The 17950-nt window shown below is 42.6% G+C and overlaps 2 protein-coding genes across 5 annotated transcripts in view; one reads left to right on the forward strand and one right to left on the reverse strand.

The window, feature by feature from the left end:
* Positions 1–13304, reverse strand: part of LOC119396072 (mitogen-activated protein kinase kinase kinase 15) — a 101502-nt gene extending 88198 nt beyond the window's left edge. For all 4 annotated transcript variants that reach the window (XM_037663143.2, XM_037663148.2, XM_037663147.2 and 1 more), the window contains exon 1: positions 13192–13304. In XM_037663143.2, the coding sequence (XP_037519071.1) occupies positions 13192–13202 (11 nt within the window). In that variant the 5' untranslated portion in view covers positions 13203–13304. The remainder of the gene's footprint in view (positions 1–13191) is intronic.
* Positions 13305–13714: 410 nt separating this feature from the next.
* LOC119396073 (homogentisate 1,2-dioxygenase) overlaps positions 13715–17950 on the forward strand; it is a 46921-nt gene continuing 42685 nt past the window's right edge. Inside the window, exon 1 of the mRNA XM_037663150.2 lies at positions 13715–13951. Coding sequence (XP_037519078.1) covers positions 13928–13951 — 24 coding nt within the window. The 5' untranslated portion in view covers positions 13715–13927. The remainder of the gene's footprint in view (positions 13952–17950) is intronic.

A 17950-nucleotide genomic window follows, 5' to 3' on the forward strand; every position in this document is an offset into this window, starting at 1 on the left:
TATCGCGTTGTTCGCTGCTGCTGCCGATGATGATTGTAGGAGACCTTGCCGACGGCAAGCAAAACCATCCTCGGATGGCAGCCCGTGAATGACAGACAGCGCACGAAGTGACGCATTGCCACTAACATGGACGCACCTCAAAAGGAGCGTGGTGCCCGCGAAGTCAAAGTGATTGCTGGATTTTTTACCACGCTCCACGCAGCCATTGAAAGGTGTCAAATGGCGGGTTCAATGATTGAAGTTTACAAATCAAAGCTGGGGCACAGAAAAGCACATTGAACTGCAGACAGGCATATGAGTGGGAGCCAAAACGTGCTGTAAAATCCAGTACTAGAGGCTCTGCGATAATGCGATGACGGCAACTACAGAACTACAGAACAAAGGCACTTGCTACCAGACTTTAGGCCCCAGAAACCCAAGCTTCTTCAGAGCCTACGGTTAGCATTCTTTAAATGACTTAAATGTAGCATAACATAATCAGTGAATTCACCTAAACAGATTAAGGATAGAGGCAACCCCACTCCTCTGACTTTTCTGCAAAGCATTCAAATACTGTGCAGAAAGAACAATGGACAATGTGACATTAGCTGCAAGGTTTAGTGCATAAGAAGATGGGTGAGCTGGTTACTCACAGAAAAGGCATGGAAAACAGTGCAAGCAGCAAAACAAAGACTATGTCTGTGTTGTGCCATATCATTGTGTTTTCTTTGCCTGGCCTTGCTAATTCGGTGCTACGAGGTCTTACACAAGGACATACATAAACGACGGTGACACACAGTGGCTATCTACCAAACAGCACAGCCCAATAGGTTATTTCAACAAAACCTACAGTTAGATGCGACTTTAGAATGAAATGGCATTTGTACCTCAAACCTGGATGCACATGAGCCTTCTTTGGCCAATAGAGCTATTCTTCAACCTAAGGTGGATTGATAGAAAAAGGTAGGCACTACTTGCAAAACAGCTTTCTGTTAAATGTTAGCTGATTATCAAACTTTCACCAACTTTGTAACTGATCGGTTTAGAGCATGTTTTAAGCGCGGTGGAATAGAAAACAAAGTAGCAATAAAGTAACCAATAAGAATTTGCAAGAGATCTCGTGACTAGCTTCTATTTTGGGAAATACGTCCTCGAAATGTGCAGTGACAATGCATTGGAGTTTAGACTTGACACTTATCAGCGTTCCATTTCACACAGAGCTGATAAATACTAGGCACAGTGCCTACTTCATTTGGTTTTTTTCCAGCTCACAAAATGTTGTCTTTATGCTCAGCAATATTGTTTGAAAGTTATTGTTCTCTGCATCCCTAGGCACCATTGAAATACGCTATAGTATTCTAAAAACAGGAGTGTGGCAGTCTTTATGTTAGATGTTGATGCTAATTAAAATGCACAAGGTGCAGTTTTGTGCAGTGAAAGTATCAATGACTCAAGGACATTTCATAACAATCATTCTCACTCGCACTAACTCTGAGCCCGGCTCAGCAATCAGTAGGCGCTGAAACATGCAAAGAAAGTAAGAGCTGTCAAACACGTTATTTGTCTATGCAAGCCAGTAAATGCTTGCAGCCCACCTGTGGCCCTAGGCCCACAGAAATATTGACAGGGCACGAAAATACCTGCGGATGGCATTTCAACTAACTCCGCTTTGTGGCTCACTCATTTTCAGCAGTTATATCCTCTGCACAGATTATTATGCACTGTTGATGAATGCATCAAATTTTCAATAACTTGTTACATCATGCCAGACACTTAGTTGCAAGAAGGTTAGGCAGTATGATGTTTTTCTACATATAATGATATTCTAGTGAGCCATGACAATTACAAAGTGATTAGACATGTAGTTGCTATGCAGGAGATCATAATGCACTCTTGCGTAAAAGAAGTTAATCGTTGACTTGAAGTACACACACTGGTTAATTATTTAGAACTGAACAAGCGGTGAATGGCGGGCCAATTGTTACATGCTTTTCAAGAAGGAATAAACAGCGCGGATACAAGACGAAGCGAAGGAAACAGAGTGCCTGTCCTCGTGTGTTTTCTTCACTTCGTCTCGTACCTGCGCTATTTATTTCTTCTTGATAATTATTTGGTTGCAAGCATAATAAGAAATGAGAAATTATTCTTTCATAATTGCAGTCATTAGTGGAATGCTGCACATCCTGTCAAACTTGGGAACACATGGCACACAGCAAATTATACGAACACTGAATGAGTATGTGGGGTGTTTAGTTCCCCTAATGCTAGATGTCTGTCAGTTTTTTCTTTCTTCATCACCACCAGTCACAACTGGCAAAGACAAAGTCGATAGACAGGTATGCACTACACGTGAAGGACATATATTTATCTAATATATAAACCTGAAAGGTCCCAACAATACATTACGTGACAAGTGAGCACGTGAAAGGTGCAATTCGTGATAATGTTTCAGAGATGAATCAAAACAGTCAATGGTAAATTCACCACATACGGAGGTGCTGATCTCTAAAAATGTACGAAAGCTACTAGTCTTGAGTGGAATGAAAAACAAAGATTATGAGGATTTCCTGAAAGCTCTCTATTTGATAGCAGTACTTATAGGCTTGAAATAAGAAAACAATTTCCCTTTGGTGTGACAAGCGTGATTGGGTTTTTCAAGAAAGCACAGTGGATCGAGTGAGTCAAGTCATGATATTGTGACAACAAATGTGCAGCAAGCAAGCATTGCCGGTGCTTTTTGGTAAAGGCGGCACTCGTGCAAGAACAGGAGATAAATGTGCGAAAGACATGGGAAGCTTGCTCTCACCCCATCTAAGATGAAGGCTGTGTGAACGTACAATGTAGCAAAATTGTTCAGAATCGGCAGCTATGACAACTGTCATTCACGTGAACTGCTGTCAGCAGCGCTAGTGACACAAGCTGTCAACAGGCAAACTAGCGCAAGCGTTCTGTGTGCCGGATGACGCACGTGTTTCACCCTTGACACTCCCGCTGCAAGGCCCCTGATGTCACGCTTGGTTGCACATCGTCGGCCATGCGGTCACGCGTCATTGGACCGCGGTTCGTTACAGTGGCAAGTGCTGCAATTTTCTCGCACGTTTGGTGCCGTTAGAGAACGGCAACTGTCGTTCCGGTAATTCTCTGCGCATGCTTGCATACTAACTGCCCTTCCGGGTCAAAGAAATCATATATACGTGTAACACTCGTCTATTCTGTGTGCCCGGAATGTACGTGACATTCCCAACCGAGCGATGTCTCCAAATTTAAGGGTACGGAACACTTTCAGCGAAGAAACGTGGGTGCTACACCAAAAGCTAACACTTACTTCGCCAGTTCCAACTCTGCCATTTGCACCTCCTAAGATGTGATGCATTTAATTTACTGGAGTCACTGGACTGAGCATGCTTGTGCTGTGCCAATCTTCCTGGTACGGCCTTTCACAAAGGCAGACATGGCGAAAAGAAAAAAAGAAAAGCCAGGCCTGCATGCTACACACAACACAGTCACAGTGAAAGCTGGAAGAGCAGCCTTTCTAGAGTCCATTGTAAACTCTCTTGGAAGACTACTACAAGTACATTTGCAATGAACCCACTATGCCATAAATCATAACTTTTGCGATGTAGGGAAGCCCCCACTATGCCATTATTCATCATTCTGCAGAGAAGCAAGGTGCCCGCTAAACACCTGTAAGGCATTTTGTGCACTTTGTTGATCCTGTGCCTGATGACGAAGAATTATGCCTGAGCCCTTTGTAATGGATCAGAAGCTTTAAAGCATCACTCGTTACGCAATTTACATTGTGTTACGCCTGGTTGATATTTTAATCTTCCACCACGCTATATTACATTTGTTAAAATGATTCCCTGTTCGACGTAACGCCTGTATAGGGTCTTTTTGCAAAGGAGTTTCAAGCACCAGTGTGACTCTGTGGTAGAGTATGTGCCTGCTATGCAGTGGGCCGGGGTTCAAGTCCCCCTCGATCCTGTATATTTTTTTTCATTTCGCACGATAGCGGTTACGGACACCGACGGCGTACAACTATGGCACCAAAATCGGCTGTTGCTGTGATCCCATAACATCTATTGCTATAAAAAAACCGTGGAGGAACTCTTGCGGCCCAAGTGACTTGTACGGCGCAAGCCCAAATCTGCAAAGTTTACTAGCTTGCAAATGCGGACAGTTCACAAGCAAACAGCACCTGGGATAGATCTTATCAAATGCCCCATTCTAGCATTATAAAATTATTCAACACTGTGCTCTGAAACAACACTTTGTAAGTTTGAACTCATTTCTTGCACAATTACTGTCTCTTTATTACCAGACTACAACAACCTTACTCTAAGACACTGTATTGAAGCTGTCTGGTTCTTTTTATCTACCGTCCATCAACTCTGAATGCCCACCCAATTAAATATTACACATCAAGTTACATTTTTATGGTGGGCAGTGACAATCACAAACATGCATCACTGTACTATTCACTGCCACTGCTACTGTGCATAGAAAATGACATACCTTGTATAACAGCAAGTTTGTAAACAATGATGAACTGTGGCTTATGAGGTCTAAGTGATAAGGGTGAAGATGTAGCAATAACATGGCGTCATTATTCACTTTTCTTCTTCCCCATTTATTTCCCCTGCAAATTAAAAAATTAAGTATCACACAGTGAGCTTTAATTCCTCGAGTTCTTTTTGCATAAAATCCCTTAATTCTACAGATGGCCTTATGCAACGAATCCCCGTTTCCCATCATGTTTCACATTATGGCTTGGTGCTACTCACAAGTGACAAGAAAATTCATCAATAAATTTTTCTGTACTGCATACTGCGACCTTCTGCACACTGCAAGTGCAACTGTGTTTCGCATACTGCGTACTGCCACTTAACCCTTTGAGGCGCTTTGTACACATTTGTGTACACATGTTTTAGTTCGCTGTGTTGACCAGAGGTTAAGAAAGAGCAAGATATGTTGATATTTGCATGAATTGCACCTCCTGCTTAATAAATATGTCTTTATTTAACTTCATTTTGCAGTGCACTGTTGTAGATGATCACCTTGCTGAAGGCACTATGATGTCTGACAAGTCGTTCAATGTGCCGATTTCCGCAGGCCATCTCAAAAACGTAATTTTTCTTTGCTCGAAATAATTATAATCTAAAACGAAATTGAACTATGTTTCTAGCCTGAGATTTGACTCTATTTATGCAAAAACAGAACATGAACGGCTTCAGGACAAACAAACATTTATTACAATTTAATTAGGATTAATTCAGGGGGTGAAACAGCCGAAATAGGATTTAGAGCACTTTTTGGAACAGCAAAATGTTGCTTTTGGAGCATAAAAATCCAAATTTGGAGCAGGTTACAAAAAAAACTGAATTTTTAGCACGAAATCCCGAATCTGGAGCAGTATAACATAGAAAGTTTAATTTTAGAAATGAAAACAAAAATACGTACAAACCATTCAACATCAGCTAACTCGTGCACAGTGCACGTGAACACTGCTATTTCAATAAAAGCAGTGTGTTGAGCCACCCAACAGTGCGAAATATGACTAAGTCACATTAGCATTTGCAGGGCCTGTCAAATAATTCGACAGGCACTGCAAATGCTAATGCGGACCTGCGAACCTGGCAACCTCGAAATTTGGGAGATTCCTAAAGCAGGAGCAAGTGGGGGTGCAGAAAAAAGAAAACTGGCGTATGTTTTTGTCTATTTGTTTCCCAAGGCCGCGGAAACGCCATACACAGCAGCTCCAAATGATTGCCAATAATTTTTTAAACGTCAGCAACCAGACTAGTACTCGTAATTACACAGCGCGTGCATGAATGAGTAATTAAGAAACGAAATGCGCTGTGCCCCTGACAGCTAGTAGCCTAGTACCTAACAGCCCCTTCTAAATCTCAGTACGTTTTTCCACAGGACACCAGTGTATTGCAGCAAAAGTGGCTTAAAAAGCGTTCTGCACCCAATAAAACAAGCATCAGGAAGTTTGAGAACCACTGTACTTTTTTATTGCGATAGCAATTATATGGACACTCTCGACAAGTTTTTGCCGTTATGTCCTGTATAAAGCCCAAATTGATAACATCCCACTGCGCATAGTACGTTCTACCGCGGGTAAAAGCGCGCGAGTGCGGGTGACAAACGCGGCTGAAGCAGAGATCAAACAAGCCAGCGCATCTCCGTCGCATGCGATAATACCACTTCACTCGGGAGGCCTGCCGTCAAAGCAGAGAGGAAACACCCCGCCCGTCTTGAACAAGCATGAAAAGACACGATGGGAGAGGGGGAGGTGTCACTCGAGCAGCAACTTTGAACTTTGATTTTAAGGGCGGTCGCGATTGCTGGCACGCACGCTATCTCGACAGCCATCAGCGGGCCGCTCGTTTACCCTTCTACGTGCTGCGCTCTCAATGCGAAGACACTGTGCAGAAAGAGCATCTTTCCCTGCAGTGGCCATATTGTCTTACACCAACGTTTTGTAGAGTTACGCGAGATCGGATACAAAAGAGTTTGCTGCAAGCCTCACTTCGTATAGCATCACAATTTGTTGCTATCGTATTCATTGTTTCGTCCTTCTGGTGAAACTGACTTTTTTCTTTTCTTTCGCGGGGGGTTAGGGTTAGGGTCTGCACGTCTGTATTGGATGACGATGCCTACACTGCAGATGACCAACGCGGCCTCCATTTCTCGCTCAAATTTGCACAACTGAGAAAATTGTGAAGCTCGTCGAGCATTTTGGCACAGCATGGCGCAATTTCAATAAATTTCATGGTTTTGGCTCAGCTTGGCGCCAAAATAAGGAATTGTATCAAATTGGCGCAATTGGCACAGCTGTTGCACCCCCGTTAATTACTATAAAAGACACAAATGAACACATTATGTCACTATTTTTGTTGCAATAGAATACTGAGTGCCCTGAAATTATGTTGCGTAAATTTGATGCATTCACAGACAGTTCTTCATAGGTAACGCATGGGGTTACTGCACGAAGCGGGGTATATACAAACAATGCAAAGTACGCATACACAAAATAAAAATAATATCAGCAGTTGTCAATACCACCTGGATTTTCTCTCAGTGAGAAAGATTTAACATCCAGATTAGTTAGTCATGAAAATTAGGTCAGATTACTGAGTGCCACTGCATTGGATGAGTGAAGTACAGATTTTAGTTACAACAGTGAATGTCTTCTGAATGCACAAAGTGATGACACGCTACATTATCATTTCATTACCATTTCATTATCAGCATGCAAAATTACCATCACAAGTGTATCTGGTGTTAATGCACATAAAATAATCTAGAAACAGCAATAAAAATGTAAATAGGATCATGTCTGTGAGCTATTTTAATCTCATGTACCCGCAATAGAGCTCAATTAATTAATCTGAAGTGTCACACTTTCACTGCTTAAATGCAACAATTTCACAGCTCCTCGCCAAAATGAATTAAATAGGCAAGGAAGGTAATCAATAATAGCTAAGTCTCATCAACAGAAATTGTGCACAACAAAATAGCAAGCAATTAGCTACTAAGTTCAATCTCTCTGGTAGAGCGCAGCTTTACCCTCAAAACTACCTCTTTAAAGTTTAATGCATACTCGTCACTGAGTTTTTAACAAAGTATCCCTCTACCTTACTTATGAAAACTGGACAGACGATTATTTTTTCAAAAGTCAAAACTAGTTTCAGGAGCAGTACTGCAGTACAAAAATTTTCAAGGGTTAGTCACAGGTAAACATAACATTTGAATACTTAGCATCAGTTATTGCTACCCATTTATCACAATACACACAAATGCATATCACCAGCAACACAGTGTGTACCATGTCAATCAATCAATCAATCAATCAATCAATCAATCAATCAATCAATCAATCAATCAATCATGTGACAATGACTGCAGCATGACACCAGCAGAGTGACAAAAACAAAAATGACAATCATGTAATGAGGTTTTAGGGCAGCATTGTGAACTGCATTAGGAGGAGTTACCAACACAGCAATGCATCATTCATAAACATAAACTCTTGTATCAAACTAAATAAGCCATCCAAATTAACAGTTAAATACATGAACCAAGATGTGAAATCTGTTCAAGCAAAGACTGCGCCACGTAGGAGCACGAGGATACTCGAAGTCAAACTTAGAACATACTGCAGCCATTACACCACCTAAAATATGCTCTGAGTGTACCTGCTCGCAATAACAGTGTTCAGGCTAGAACCAAAAATACAATTAGCCTCTTGGAAATTATCTCATAGCTCTTTTTTTTATTTTTCCGTGTTGCTTGGCAGGCAGGTAATAAACAAACATATAAGTCACCGAGATTAAAGAGTTTGAGCAGGCACAAAGGCTTGCTGCAAGTCTTAGAACAATGACAGACTGATTTCAGTGCCATAATGCACTCGTGAAGCTTGTGATATCCTTTTAAAAGCGTCTGACAAAGTGCCTGAAAACAAGAAAGCCACAGCGATGCACTGACAACATACCTGTCTTCTAAATCTAGAAGAATACACATGCACATGAGTACCTCACAGTAATACATGAAAGACCAAAGGCTAGCTAGCGTCAATGTATTATACTAACTGTTGCAGCACGGAACAGGATGGAGGGACTAAGAACAGACAAGAATGAGCACGTACTGCCAAACGAACTTAATATTTTTGTAGACGAGACTGTATAGTGAATAAATACAAAAGGCTGTTAAGCTAGGAAACAACTACCGACATATCCCTATCGCCTACTGGCCGTGCTGGCATTCTCAAGAAATGCCCGCTCCCTTTGAGATGGAGCAACTAATAGCTTTTTTATGTATTAATGTTTCATTATTAATGTTTCATGAGCCATGCCGGCTGTCTCGACATTGACGACCATGCAATCGTCTGTGTGGGTGAACGCAACATCAATGTGCTTCAACATACATGCGCAACTGCTTGTGCTAAAAGTAGGGCTGAAAAACCTTCTTTTCTGTTTTCAATGTGGCTGGCGTGTTCTTCTACGTAATCGATTTCACGAATTAACTTTCATACTAATGAAAACGACTTCATAAGACGTACTGCTGATACATAGGATGCAGCTGGAAAGTGAAAGTACCGCTCGCTCGGAACGAATTCAAAGGAGGACACCAGTTTCGAGACACGCATTCCAAAAGTTTGGGACGAAAAGCTGCAGTATTCCAGTTATATTCAAGCTCAAACACATCAAAACAACGTTTTGTTAACGAAGTAACTGGAACAACGGTGCACTGCTACTGCAAGTCTGGCAGCTCTATCTGAGAGTCGATAATAGTTCCAAAATTATTCAAAGTGGATTTCCCACAACGAATCACTGAATCCACTTCGTGCACTGCGATATGTGCGCTACAATAATGAGTTTAAAATGAGATTGGTAAAACTTAGTTAATTGTAAAATTATGTACCTTGATTTACAGTGCAAGTAACGTCCACGTCTTCAAGTAATCCTGCCTAAAATAGGCAAGTTCATGCTACACACCACAGGGTATTTCTTTTTAAAATTTTGTTAGCGATAAAATAAAAACTCTGGGCGTGAAACAGAAAAAGTGCTTTTCTTGAGAGTGGCTTACTTTGCAGAATGATTGTGAAGGGCCATGAAGCACGTCCAGAGCACTAAACACGAACACTGGGAGTGTCTGAGACGGGGGAAAGTTGGCTATCATGCGAAGCACTTGGGTCTTATCATGGCAAGATAACAAAACGGACTTTCTTTGTTGGCATTCCGATGGAGCTAACAACCCGAGATCAGCATAAGCCGCGATGAATAGAAAGGCTTCCCGATAACACATCCAGTTGTGAACGCCTATTTGTTTTTTTTTTGTTTTTCAGTTTGACCTAGTGATTTGCAATTAAGGTGCTTCACCATTGTCGGGAGGTTCTTTTACATGACGGGTAAGCAAGTAAAAATAAGCGAAAACCCGATTATAATATGCCGTAGAAAGCGTAAAGGTCAGTTGAACAAAGAGCAAGATAAAAATAGAATATACAGAAATTATAAACGCAAAGATTTCAAAGAAGCAACACAAACAGTTGTCAAATACTAGAAAAGAAATTTTATTTAAGCTAAGAAGTTTTACTTGCAAAACCGAGATATGGTTATTTGGCACGCCATAGCACAGGACGAGCAGCCAAATCAAAGTGGACTTTCCGCACATGGCTGTTTTTTGCATTTTGCCCCCATCGAAATTCCGCCACTGTGTCCGGGAGTCGAACCCACATCCTTGAGCTTAGCAACACAACACCTTATGTGCTAAGCTATCATGGCAGGCCAAGAAGATTAAATATAAAATAAGGAACTAGTTTTGTCAATGATACAGAAAAGGAACGCCTGTTCCGTTTTCGCGAGCCTAATGTACGCCACAGCAGTTCTTGTTCAGTGGAAATTAATAGTAATGAGCAAGATCAATCGACTCCCTTTAGGCCAATCACAGTTGTGATATACTCAGCCTGTTGTCATACAACGTCATTAGCAGTAAGCGTAACTCACTGTTTAACCTCTTGAGACAAACTCGTTCCACAGTAAATGCTCATTCAAATATCATTCAAAATTTAGAAACATAGTATGTACCCCCTAGAGACAAGTAGCAAGACTGGGTACTGAGCGATCATACTGATTTTATTTTCTGCCTATAAATGTAATTTGGAATTATGGACTGCAAGCAAGACTTCAGATTGTGAAACTTTCCAGTGCACACACCAGTTTGCACTTTCTCTTTCTGTCTACTTTTTTTTTTTTGGCGTGTCTGCGGTCCATATACTTTTGCTCATGGCCCTACACAGGCACAACGGAATGTGTTGAATTTCATCTGAATGCTCAGTGAAAGTTGAAAAAAATTCTACGCATTTATTATAATTTCACGATTCAAATTATGGTTCTGAAAGTTCAGAAATTAATGCTCTGAAACCGAATGATACACAATTTAATAATAATAATAATAATTTTTGGGGTTTTACGACCCGTAACCCCAACATGATTATGAAGGACGCTGTAGTGGAGGGCTCTGGAAATTTTGATCACGCGGTGTTCTTAATCTAAGGGCCTCTAGCACTTCGCCTCCATCGAAATGCGGCTTCTACGGCCAAGATTCGATCCCGTGATCTTCGGGTCGGCGGCTGAGCACCTTAACTGCTACATCACCGCAGGAGACTACATGATCACAAGATGAAGGTGTTTCTGCTTAAAACTCCAGTGTCGCTGAAGCAACAGTCATCAAATGACTACTTTCATCATTACGTTCAAGATGATGTTGACTCATTAATATTGTTAAGTAGTTATATATTAGTTTTATTTAAAAGCTGTTCACGAAGTGCCACATACTGCTGTATTTCAACCTGCAGTTATAAAAATATTTCTAAGGTTGTAGTTGCTGCTGTATACGAACTTGCCTCAGTTTACATAGTTCCGGTATTTTTTTTATCAGTTAAAAGTAATCGTAGCGTTCCTTTGTTAAACCTTGTGAATATTTGTTTCAAGTAAAATGTTATGGAATTCTTGGCCTGTTTTGAACATGGTTACATTAACATCCAAGGGCTGGTTTAAAAATGGTTGCCTTACTATTAAAAAAAACTATTCGTATAGTATTCAATTTGTATTCTATTCGGTTCTAAAATTCACTATTCGCACACCCCTACAAGTTAGGCGCGACAAAAATACTTATAGAGGGAAAAAAAACGACCAAAGAAAAAGTAACACGCAACTACATTCACCGCAAGCGTTAACGCAAACGAACAATTCAGCACATTCGATGGCCAAACGTGCATCTGCAGCGCAGAACTGTCTTTTAATAAAATTTACATGAACGTTCTAAAGGGTAGGGTAGCCAGTGAGCGACACGCAGACGAGTTCAAAGTGCGAACCAAGACATGCAAGCGGGTCGCGGTTTGCAGCGGCGCTCTGCCGCCGTTTATGATACGCAATAAAAAGCTATAACACCACCTCGACGCACTCGGATCAAGCGCCGCGCGATTCGTGTGGAGACCGCAGCGTACACGTAGCGCGGCTGCCAAAATCTCAAAACACTACAAGCAGCGGGGGACACGGCGTAGCAGTAGTATCTGTGTGCTAGCTCGAAACATCTACACAGAGGCGACATTTGCCGGCGCGATACGGAATGCGTGCCGTTCGCAAAAGTACAAACACGGCAGCAACAATAACACGAAGAGTGGATGGATATCCGGAGATTATGTTAGTTGACACTGTGGCGTTTGCGGTCCAAACCATGGCAATCGTACGACGTTCAGTCACATCAGCGCAAAGTCATTGAATTTTGGCGCCTATGAGAAGTGCGACCGGAAAAATATAGATGCCGGCTTCGACTTTACAGTCATCCTAGCTTTAATCGATCGTTACAAGCAGGTTAATTCTAGCGACTGACAAATTTCTTTTTTTGGCGGGCATTTCAGACTTTTTCTTTTGTCTTGTTTTTAGGACCTGTAGTGCAAAGTAAAAAACACTCGTAGTACACAAAGCGGCGAAATCTAAAGATCAATCGAAACAGAGGGCAGATTGGTTAACGGGACGAAAAAAACACTTCCAAAACGCAAAACACGTACCGTCCCGCGGACTGCGCTGACCTCCGGTCAACAAGCGAAACTATTTCGGCCTGTTTATTTTTCTGGGCAACCCGCGAAGCCACGGCTTGGTGATGGCTGTCGACGTCTCAAGTTTTTGCTTTCCAAATTAGGAAAGAGACCGTTATACTCACAGGGCGCACACGGTTCGAAACACAAGACACGAAGCTGTAGTGGCGATTACGCGGCGCGACGCATTCGCTTAACGAAAGAGGACCAGAGGGAGCAGGGGCGTCGTACTACCAATGAGGCCCTAGATTGCCACACAACCGTTACCAAAAACAGCTGCCGCTCGTTTCATTTGTGTGTTTGTAACCGCGCAACAGTGTCACAAACCGCGTCTCCGGGACAGCCTCGAAGAGCGCTAACAACACCGAACCCCGTCAGAGTCACGACCTCGCGGGTCAACACATCCGCAAAAAACGTCCGGTCCGTCGTAGTAGAACTTGCGCGTATTTGAGTCACACACCAACTCGGCGGCAAAATCAAGCGATGGCAAAGCGACTGCGCCGAAATCCCCAGCCGCCATTCACTTTCAAGAACGTTCTACAGGCTTGCGCGGCAATTTGTGAACGCGAAAATCCCGTTAGCTCCACAGTAAATGATCGCATTCCTACCTTTTGAGCATGAGAATTTCATGGGCATACCAACTACCATCGCCTTTCACCAAACTCTATGGCGGACGCCATACTTAATCACGTGATCGCAAAAGCGCCATGTTTGTTCACGTGATTGTGGCGTGCTTGCAATTCAAACTTATTTCCCCTGGCAGCAGTTATGCGCAAACTACTATTTCAAGAAACTAAACTTCAATGTTTTCTGTGAACGTACTTAGCGCTTGAAATCGCTTTATCAAAAGAAAAAAAAAACGTGTGTATTGTCCTGACATCTGCTGGCCTTATTTCCAACTTTTACTGTAGTGAGTATGGCTTCCGAAATTTGGCATTGTGCGCAAGCCTACTCTCGGAGGCTATGTTGCGCGTATACAAACCGAAACCGCTAGTGCAAATCGCCACCAGCAGATGGACATTCCGCGAAACCGCTTATTGGAACGGCGCGGAGATTAAACGGGCGCTTTCCGAGGTTACTCAACCAACTGTTTTTCCTGATCGCTGCACACGCAATCGCAGCCTTTGACGCACGAAGTGAAATGTGGTAGGGACGAGACGTCGTGAAGCATTCCCCGCGAGAGGCCGCCTCTGGGAAAGAGAGCGAAACCCAGGCGCTCCATTATCCGGCGATAAGCTCCACAGTGAGCCCAAGACCTCTCCGCGGCTAATCAGTGAAACGTCAAATCGCGACTGTCTTTCGCCGCGACTACGCGCGTGCTGCGTTTTAGGGGACGTCTACAAGATGTCTAAGAAAGAAGAGCTCCACGTAAGTTTTGCATGTGCTGCTGCCTCGAGCGCTCTCGTTTCTCTTGTACTTGTCGCCTTTAAAGCAAATATATGCGTGATAAGCTAATGTGTGAATTTGCGTTCAATGTAACAGGCGTCGTATGTGTTTCCTGTAAGTGTTCGAAGTATGCACAACAAATGAAAGCACCCCATAACTCCAGGATAAAACAAAACTTACGCATTCCGTTGATCTTTACGCGCCAGCTGTGCAATGCAATGCAATGAGTCGCGCGACACACGGTTTCGTGGAGCTACAGATTACGAGAGTCCAAGTTCAAGCTGGCGAGGCCGGCTCGCAGATATCTCGTTGATGAGAGTATCAACTTTCCTGCGAGGAAATCCTGCATCTGATGCATGCAACCGCGCAACAAGTCCGAAACTATAGCGCTAGAAGAAAAAAACAACCAAATGTTTTAGATGGCATACGCATTACCATAACGTTATAGTTACGTTTGCTTTTCAAGTAAGGATTACGACGTTATCCACAAGGACTCCTGGGTCAAAAGAGTAAACAAGGACTGGGATCCTTTCAGCGAGGCGCGGTTTCAAATGACGAGAGCGTGAAGCGCGTATTCACAATCTGCAGTGTTATCTTTGGGAGCGACTGAGCTGAAAACAACAGAAAAAGCGCGACAAAAATAAAAAAAAAGGCAAAATAGAGGGGTGCAGTCAGTGCGCCCGCGGCTTCCGCAGCCGACGGACTAGCTTGTCAGCCGGTTTTCGATTTCCGCGTGGCACGAAGCGCGCGCAAAATTACAGCAGACGACACTCGACGCCAGTGCGCGTAGACAGCCATCTTGTTTCATTAACTTTTTTGTTATTTTTCCTCACATTCGCGATGTACCCTCTCCTAAAAGGACTGGTCTCAGGAACGCGCCTATCGCTGAGCTACGTGCCAAGAGAAAAAAAAAAATAAAGATAGAAGTAGATCGCGCGAGCCAAAACAGGATTCTGGGACTTCTTCCACACCGCCGTGGGCTACGGTTCCGTCTTCAAGGACGACCACCGGACGGTGGTGCGGCTGCATTAACTACCCGAAGTAACAAGTGCAACTTCGGGGGGAGACGTGAAACTGGATCTCACCGGTAGCATGGGCTCTGCAGACGGCGCTTAAAAGACCCCTCCTCCCCCCAATTTGTTTACTTTTCCCGACGAAAATAAACAGATTAAGACAGAAAAGGCTAAATTCTTTCCGTATCTTAGACGTCACTTTCTAGGAATACTGGGGTCGTTGTTGATGTTGTTGTTGTCCAGTGGAACAATTTCTTTGTTGGTGTTGTGAATCAGGCAGTGTAATCTACAGTGTGCGAAAAAGGCTCCCATTCTAGAATCCATTATTAGGGATGCCAATTCTCCACAAGTGAGCGATAATGCACACCATAATGACTCAGGCCTCTAAGCCCCCGATTTTTTAGGTATACTGCTCCGTCCCATTAATAACGTATTTTACTGTGGACCTCGAAAGACGAAAATAAAATAAATGCTCCTATACGGATCGTGATAGAATAACAGAGGGCTGAGCTAGTTGGCAGGTATTCATGTTAAAACACTGGGCTTGCAAACACCAACGCAAGAGAGGAGTCAAGACAAGGCGTTTGTGTTGTCTGCGCTTCTATCTTGTCCATGTTTGCACGACCAGTCTTTTAACACGGACCACGATAACTTAGAAATATTTGACGTCTGTAGAACGCAAGATTGGGAATAATCAAGAATGTCAAGATTACAACAGCTATCACAGGAACCACATATATGTACAAAAGTTGCGATAAAACGAGTTTTCTATCAATCAGTCCACATGTCGACTGCAATGCGGCGAACTTATAAAGTGCATATGAGTTTTCACCCCATGCATATTAAATGAAATGGCGCTCGCGTGGTTTGTTTCGTGCGCCGACGTGTCATTGAAATATAACCACCCGAAAACGTCCTTCGTTTATCGTTTCACCATTAGTGATAGGACTCCATTGTAATCAATACATGCGTCGTCAATCGTACAGTGTTCTGACCCGAGTGTTGATGACTGAATGCGCCCTAATACCAACGCCACGACAGCGCACCATCAGCACAATGACCTATATTGATGTATAGTTCTGTGCAGTGTCAGGCATGTTCGATCGTCAAATACGATTGCCGATATTGCGCAGTATCAACAGCAGTGGCTATGGCTTTTAGCTGTGAAGCAAAAATTCGCGGTTTCGACATTCTGGTCGCCTTGGCCTCGTTCCGATAGGGGCGCATCAATGCTCAAGTACAGCAAGTTAGGCGCATGGTAAAAAAAAAAGAAAGAAAAAAGAAAAGCAAAAAAAAAAACACCAAGCGAATTATTCCGCAGCCTTCAACAACGTTGTTAATCACAACGCAGTGTGCACGTTGGAAACTGCCAACGTCGTTGTTTAGGTTGTTCATACAGTGTGACTGCAGACATCGAGAAATGTTCTACAAGTGCTAAAGTTTGGTGATGATGATTTTGTTGATCATGTGATTTATGACGCAAAGGCCGAGTATGGTAAAGAAGTGTCATGCTAGAGTTTTGAAGCAAGCGATGGAGCACGCCTGTATAGAGCAAACCAACTAGAACTGAACATTAGAGCGTACTGGTTAGAAATATTCGGCACAGTGAAGATTCGCGCTTCATTCGTGAACTGACGAAAAGACCAAGTGCCATACTTACGCTCATCGATATGCATAATGGACGGAATAGGAGTTTTTTTTTTTCAGTTTAGGTTTTCAATTCATTGCTTTTTTTTCTCCACAAGTTAGGAATTATAGTCAGCGATGGTTTTCAACGCGTGTTCCTATACACTGAAACACGTTCTATACATTGAAACGCATTCCGAGGCTAACAATAATTTTGAGATGTTCACTTCGAAGACGCATGCGACGAAATACGTTAGCGTTACAGTCGCTTTGGTGCTTTGATTGATAGAGTGGCGTTTTGTTATAGAAGAGGTGAGTAAAAACTGCATATTTGCCACAATTTTCAAGAAGAAGAGATAGATAGATAGATAGATAGATAGATAGATAGATAGATAGATAGATAGATAGATAGATAGATAGATAGATAGATAGATAGATAGATAGATAGATAGATAGATAGATAGATAGATAGATAGATAGATAGATAGATAGATAGATAGATAGATAGATAGATAGATAGATAGATAGATAGATAGATAGATAGATAGATAGATAGATAGATAGATAGATAGATAGATAGATAGATAGATAGATAGATAGATAGATAGATAGATAGATAGATAGATAGATAGATAGATCGATCGATCTCACTAGGTCCGGGCGTTTGAGTTTGAGAGGTAGTCATATGAAGTGGACGAGCATGTTTCTTCAAGACATGCAACAGTGTATTCTATTAGAGCCTATATCTCTCGGCTAAGTGGGGATTCAGCTCTTTAGCAAATCTTGCGCACCGTAAACTTCTTTTGCTGGGTTTAAATTCGACAGGTCGCTTTGGATCACTCGGAATGCATTCGTCTGGTTCATTCAAGGCGCAGTGGCCAAGCTGGTGCTATAAACGACAGGTTATAGACACGGCGAGTAGAGCGCGCGCATTCGCGAGACTACGGTATTGCGGATGATAGGAAAAGTACCACCAGTAATAACCACCGGTACCACCAGTACCTGGAAACGGCTAATTGGTGTGACATCACATGGTAATTACATGTCTTTCGTCGGTGATTTAACGGCTGTAATTAACACTTCACGTGATAACCTGTGTATCGGTGGGGTCTCATGCTGCGGACAGCGGGCCAAAAGCATAAATAAACAAGAAAAAAAAAGAAGAAAGGTGGCAAAAAAAAAAAAAAACTTTTCACGTGTTTTTCTGCGATCCACACGATCGCCTGATCGTTATTACTTTTATACGTCGCGATTACATAGCTGCGTGGGTCATTATTTCCCGTTCACCTGTATCCGATATTAACCTTGTTTGTTACGTTGTGTGTGCTGCGGCGCATCGTCG

This window comes from Rhipicephalus sanguineus, chromosome 6 (genome assembly GCF_013339695.2).
Source record: "Rhipicephalus sanguineus isolate Rsan-2018 chromosome 6, BIME_Rsan_1.4, whole genome shotgun sequence".
In the NCBI taxonomy this organism is placed as follows: Eukaryota; Metazoa; Arthropoda; class Arachnida; order Ixodida; family Ixodidae; genus Rhipicephalus; species Rhipicephalus sanguineus.